The 7060-nt window shown below is 37.5% G+C and overlaps 1 protein-coding gene across 1 annotated transcript; it reads left to right on the plus strand.

Moving 5' to 3' along the window:
- The first annotated feature begins 1457 nt into the window (after positions 1-1457).
- On the plus strand, positions 1458-3241 carry LOC108346373 (pentatricopeptide repeat-containing protein At1g12300, mitochondrial). The gene has a single exon (XM_017585455.2). The coding sequence runs from the start codon at positions 1459-1461 to the stop codon at positions 3082-3084; it is 1626 nt and encodes a 541-aa protein (XP_017440944.1). The 5' UTR covers position 1458; the 3' UTR covers positions 3085-3241.
- Positions 3242-7060: the final 3819 nt, after the last annotated feature.

Here is a 7060-nt window from a genome sequence, read left to right on the forward strand (position 1 = left end):
GAACCACCTATAGCTCACCGATTGATGAGAGAGATCAACCAAAAGACCAAGAATAAGATCAGAAATAAGAAGAGGAAACTGATGAACACATGCAACCAAAATCGTGGCTTGTATGTACTCAAAAGTTTCAGGATTTTCACAAGAATGAAAGAGGACGAAACTTACCAACTATAAACTCTAATTTGATTGGTGAAAGAGAAAGCCCTTGATCCTAGATTGCTTAAGCACGGTTTGGTTGCTGAACAGATAGAATGAGATGGAAGAAATCTAGAGAGAATGAGGAGAAAAGAGAGATCAGAAGGTTGGAGAGATATTGTACATGCAGAGAATGAGATGAATTTTTGAAACTTTTATTTATATATGACTCTGAAAACAGAGTGTCCAATCCTGCGCATACACCTGTCTTCTCCAATTTCTTAAATTTTTCGGTCTTTACAATTTTTACCTTCACCTAAACTATACTAAGTATTTACAGACAAGTATAATTGAACAATATGATTTATTACGAAAAAGAGTTGAGAAAGAGAAAAATAAGACAAAATTCGATGCAGGAATAATTATAAGAGAGAAATTTTTTTTTGGATAATAATAGGAGAGAAATTGTTTTTTTACTCTTGTTAAAAGTATAGTTTTGACATTGTGACAAAATTCAAAAGTACAGTAATAAATTTTGGAAGTACCAGAGAAAAAAGATATCACTTAGAATGGAGGTGCAAGTCTAGGATGACAAAAGAATCCGCGCCCGCGGATAAAATCTGCGACGGATAGTTGGTACCCGCGAATATTTACTACCTGCAGGTTGCGGGTTTTTTAATACCCGCTTATAAACGGGTCGAGTCCGGGTATTATACTATCCGTCGTACCCGCGGATATCCGCTACCCGCAAAAAATAAAAATAAAAATTTAATTTATATTTTATTAAGTTAAATTTAATTAAAATTAACATTAATTTATATTTTATAAAGTTAAATATAATTAAAATTAAATTTTAATTTATATTTAATTTAATATATATTATATTTTATATATTTTTTGTAATTTTATTTAAATTTTATTATAATATTTTATAAAAATATATTTTTTTAAATATTTGTAGAGTATCCGCGGGTATCCACGGGTTTTAAAATATTCGCGGATATTTTTTAAGCGGATATCCGTGCGGGTAGCGGGTGATTTTTTTTTTGTCGGGTCGGGTTGCGGGTAGACACTATCCGTACCCAACCCGACCCGTTGTCATCCCTATGTAAGTCTTAATAATTATTTCAAATTTAAATAACTTTTAAAATTTAGTGGTAATTAAAAAACTTTTATCCAAATTAAAAATTAAAATAAAATTAAAATTCATTAAATTTAATTATTTGTCCAAACAAAAGAAAATTTAAAGAATTCAAGTTAAGCTTTTAAAAGGAAGAAAACCTAAATTTGAATAATTTCATACTATTGTTGTTTGCCGCAAAGATGTGGCTCTCAAAAAATTTTAGGTTTTCAGTTCTTTCTTCCATTGCCAAGTTTCCACCTTTTCTTCCAATCCACAATTCCCTCTTTTGCTCTCACTCTCAAACTTCGTTAAACGACGAAGCCGTCTCACAATTCAATCGCTTGCTTCATAAGCGCCATGTTCCTCCCATCTTCGAATTTGGAAAGATTTTGGGATTTCTTGTGAGGATGAAGCGGTACCCTACTGCTATTTCTCTCATTAAGGAAATGGAGCTCAAGGGAATTCTCTGTGACCATGCTAATCTCAACCTCCTCATCAATTGTTTCTGTCACTTAGACAAATTGGCTTTCGCTTTTTCTGTATTTGCCAAGATTCTCAAACGGGGTTATCATCCAGATGCCATAACCTTAAATACACTCATGAGAGGTCTCTGTGATAAGGGTGAGGTCAAGGAAGCCTTCAACCTTCACGACAAAGTGATAGCACTAGGATTTCGATTCAATCACATTACTTACGCTATTCTGATCAATGGATTGAGCAAAATAGGAGAAACTGAAGCCGCGATCAAATTGCTCAGAAGTATTCAAGGTCGATCAGCGGTAATGTACACCATAATTATTGACTCCCTATTAAAAAAGAAACAACCAAAAGAAGCTTATGATTTGTATTCTGAGATGGTTATCAAGGGAATTTCTCCTAATGTTGTTACTTATAGTACTCTAATTTATGGCTTTTGCTTAGTGGGACAGGTAGAAGTAGCATTTGGTTTTCTAAATGAAATGCTATCAAATAGTATCAGGCCAAATGTTTATACCTATAATATATTGATTGATGCATTGTGTAAGGAAAAAAAGCTAGGAGAAGCCAAGAATGTGTTAGGTGTGATGGTGAAAGCTCATGTGAAACCTGATGTTGTTAGCTTTAGTGCTCTAATGGATGGGTACTACATAGTTAATAAAGTGAAGAATGCGAAACAAGTATTCAGTGCAATGACTCACATGGGAGTGAGTCCTGATGTTAGGACTTACAATATCATGATAAATAGACTTATAAGGAACGAAAGGGTGGATGAGGCCATAAATCTCTTTCAGGAAATGCACAACAGGAATATAGTTCCAAATATTGTGACTTACAATACTCTTATTGATGGTTTGTGCAAAACTGGAAGAATCTCTCATGCTTGGAATCTTTTTCGTGAGATGCGTGGTAGAAATCAACAAGCAGACGTAATCACTTATAGTTCCATGATTAATGTTTTATGTAAAAATCATCATCTAGACAAGGCAATTGAATTATTGAGGAAAATGAGAGAAAATGGAGTTCAACCCAATATATACACTGCAACAATACTTATTAATGGGATGTGTAGAGGGGGGAGACTTAAGAATGCACAAGAGATTTTTCAAGATATATTGAATAAAGGTCACAATCCCGACATATGGACTTATAATGTTATGATCAGTGGTCTTTGTAAGGAGGGTTTGCTTGATGAGGCATTGACCTTGTGGTCCAAAATGGAAGACAGTGGTTGTTTATCTAATGTTATAACTTTTGAAATAATCATCCCGGCTCTCTTTAAGAACAACGAGACTGAAAAGGCAGAGGAATTTTTGCACGAAATGATCTCTAGAGACTTGTTGAAATGATGAAAGGTGACACCTTATTTGACTAACAATGCGTTTGTCATAGAATGTGCATGAATGGTTTGTAAATTTTGAATTAGATGAGTTGGTTTAGGTTGTAACCTCTGTCGCTGATGTTTTCCTGGTCAAGGGTTGATACATTTTTATTTTCTACTCTGCATTTGGGATTGCTATCAAACTTCTGTTTCCTTTGACATTACATTTTATTTGTAGAAATTGTTTAACTGATTAGTACTATTAGAAGGTGGGTTTAAGCCTAATTCAACCCCACAAAACCGGTTTGTAAGGTGATGTTTGCACCTCATTTATATATTATATTTTGGCTTTATCTCTAGTCGATGTGAGACTTCCAACACACCCCCTTCACGCCGAGGTATAGACATCTCGTGCATGATAGTAGAAATTGGGTGGTCCGATAACAGCCCGATAGCGGGTGGAATATGTTGGAAGTCCCACATCGACTAGAGATATGACCAAATTATAATATAAGTGAGGTGCAAACCTCACCTTACAAGCCGGTTTTGTGGGGTTGAGTTAGGCTTAAAAACCCACTTACTAATATGGTATCAGAGCCATAGTTGGAGTCTATCCTAGCGAGTTCTAAGTGGGCAATCTATTCTTCTATTCCACCTGCTATCGGGCCGTTATCGGACCACCCAATTTCTACTATCACGCACGAGATGTCTATACCTCGGCGTGAAGGGGGTGTGTTGGAAGTCCCACATCGACTAGAGATAAGACCAAATTATAATATAAGTGAGGTGCAAACCTCACCTTACAAGCCGGTTTTGTGGGGTTGAGTTAAGCTTAAAAACCCACTTACTAATAGAATAGAAGAATAGAATGCTCACATAGAACTTGCTAGGATAGGCTCTAACCATGGCTCTGATATCATTTGTAGGGAGGTTCAACACACACACACATACACATAGATATCTCCACAGTGATAAGATATTGTTCGCTTTGGGCCAAACCCTCACGGATTTGCTTTTGGTACCACTCCAAAAGGCCTCTTAACAATGGAGATATGTTATGTGTATAAGTTCTTATCCTCGAGTACACCATGGTCAAAACTCTCTCTTTCACAATCCATGGTCAAACACTGAGCATCTCTTGCTCTCCAACTCTCATGATTCACTTCCAGGCTATCTGCCGGCCACCTGCAAGGCTTCACCTGATCATGGAGGGACGTACTCAACTGAGCCTGGTCAGCGGACCTGAACCATGGGCTCTGATACCATATTAGAAGGTGGGTTTAAGCCTAACTCAACCCCACAAAACCGGCTTGTAAGGTGAGGTTTGCACCTCCCTTATATATTATATTTTGGCTTTATCTCTAGTCGATGAGAGACTTCCAACAAGTACAAAGGTGAAATCAATGATTTTATTTCCAACTTTTTGATATTTTCCATTGATGTTTGTCAGAGACCAAATATTTTTTTCTTTAGGGACTTCAGTATTGCCCTTTAGTGAACCATTCCCAAAGAATAAGCACACTTACGAAACTTAGGGATCTTAACCTTAGCAATAATCATCTTCATGGTATGTCTATGCCTAAAGAACTTTTAAGTCTTTCTGAATTCTTCCTATAGCAGAATCTCACATGTCTATTTCTTACTCTCACTGGATTAATTGCTGGTTCAATACGACCAGAACATGGTAATTTAGCACAATTGGATACATTGTCTCTCCATAATAATTGCCTAACTGGTTCAATCCATTCTACATTAGGTCTATTGAAGAATGTGGTCAGATTTTATGTTGATTCAAACCAATTTGCAGATATATAACTTGGAAATTTGACACAATTAATGGAATTACATCTATCAAATAATTTACTCACAAATTCAGTCCCTTCTGCATTGGGCCACTTAAGATTGAAACTGTAAAATAATTCTAGAGGGCTTGATTGATCCCTCTCACAATCTTCTATTTATAAGAATAAATTGATACACAAATACATGATAAATAGGGTAACCCTAGACACAATATAATCATGATAAATAGGGTAATCCTAGACATAATATAATCATGATAAATAGGGTAACCCTTGACACACTATAATGATGATAAAATAGGATAAATATCCTAACACTCCCCCTCAAGCTGGAGCATACAAATTGTATGTACCAAGCTTGGAACAAATAAACTCAATCCGAGGACCCCTTAATGACTTGGTCAATACATCTGCGAGTTGATCGTTTGACCCAATAAACTCAGTACATATTTCTTTGGTCAACAACTTTTCACGAACAAAATGACAATCAATTTCTATATGTTTAGTCCTCTCGTGAAACACTGGATTTGATGCAATGTGGAGAGCAGCTTGATTGTCGCAATACATCTTCATAGTATGGATGTCACAAAATTTAACCTCTTGAAGGAATTGTTTCACCCATATAAGTTCACATGTTAGTGATGCCATTGCCCTATACTCGGCTTCCGCGGTTGATCGAGCTACTACATTCTGTTTCTTACTTTTCCATGAAATAATGTTTCCTCCCAGAAAAACACAATATCCTGTTGTAGACCGTCTATCAATAGGTGAACCTGCCCAATCTGCATCACAATACCCAGAGACATGAATGCTTCCTTTATCTTCATATAACAATCCTTGCCCGGGAGCCTTCTTTACATACCTTAGAATGCGAATGAGAGCATTCCAATGGTCAATACATGGAGCCTGCATGAACTGACTAACCACTCCAACTGCAAAGGATAGATCTGGCCTTGTAATAGTGAGATAAATCAGTTTGCCAACCAGCCTCCTATACCTCTCTGGATCGGAGAATAATTCACCTTCTTCTGTCCTTAATTTCTGGTTTGGGTCCATGGGACTGTCTACCGGTCTACAATCAATCATGCCTGTTTCTTGTAATATATCAAGAGCATACTTCCTTTGGGAGATTACAACTCCATCTTTTGATTGCGCTACTTCAATGCCTAAGAAATATTTGAGACTTCCAAGATCCTTGGTTTGAAAATGTCTACACAAGTACTCTTTTAGTTGAGATATTCCAACAGCATCATTTCCTGTAATGACAATATCATCAACATATACTATTAAGTAAACACATTTCCCGAGAGAAGAATGACAATAAAAAACTGAATGGTCTGCTTCACTGCGTTTTAGCCCAAATTTTTGAACAATGGAGCTAAACTTTCCAAACCAAGCACGTGGGGATTGCTTGAGGCCATATAGAGATCGATGCAATTTGCATACCATACCAGACTCCCCCTGAGCAACAAACCCTGGAGGTTGCTCCATATAAACTTCTTCCTCAAGATCACCATGTAGGAAGGCATTCTTGATATCCAATTGATGAAGTGGCCAGTGACGAATGGCTGCCATGGCAAAGAAGAGACGAATAGTAGTCATCTTGGCTATAGGAGAGAAAGTGTCACAATAATCAAGACCATAAACTTGAGTGTAACCTTTTGCAACAAGCCGAGCTTTGAGCCGATCAATTTCACCATCAGGGCCAACTTTAACTGCATACACCCATCGACAACCAACCGCCTTTTTTCCTAGGGGAAGGGGCACCAGCTCCCAAGTATTACTGTGGTCAAGAGCCTGCATTTCTGCAATCATAGCTTGTCGCCATCCAGGATGATCAAGTGCTTCTTTCACATTCTTGGGTATAACAACAGAGGACACTGAGGATAAAAGAGAAAAATAGGAGGGCGACAATCGATGATAGCTTAGAAAATTATAAATGGGATGAGGGTTCCGAGTGGAACGAGTACCTTTTCTGAGGGCAATAGGCCATGCTGAATCATTTGCACCAGGAGGCGTGGGAGGAGGTGACGAGGGAGAAGAATCTGAAGTAGGAGATTCACCATTGTCTTGGGGAGGTGGACTATCCATTGGGGCCCTGTGTGGGATGATCTCAGTATGTGGAGAAACAGGTGTAGAAGGATTGTGATCATGACTGGGAATGACAGAGACAGTGGAGCTATTTGACTCAACCATTGGAAT

The sequence above is a fragment of the Vigna angularis genome, chromosome 9, assembly GCF_016808095.1.
Source record: "Vigna angularis cultivar LongXiaoDou No.4 chromosome 9, ASM1680809v1, whole genome shotgun sequence".
Lineage (NCBI taxonomy): Eukaryota > Viridiplantae > Streptophyta > Magnoliopsida > Fabales > Fabaceae > Vigna > Vigna angularis.

Coding starts and splice junctions, on each gene's coding strand:
- LOC108346373 (XM_017585455.2), top strand. CDS start 1,459: ATGTGGCTCTCAAAAAATTTTAGGTTTTCAGTTCTTTCTTCCATTGCC.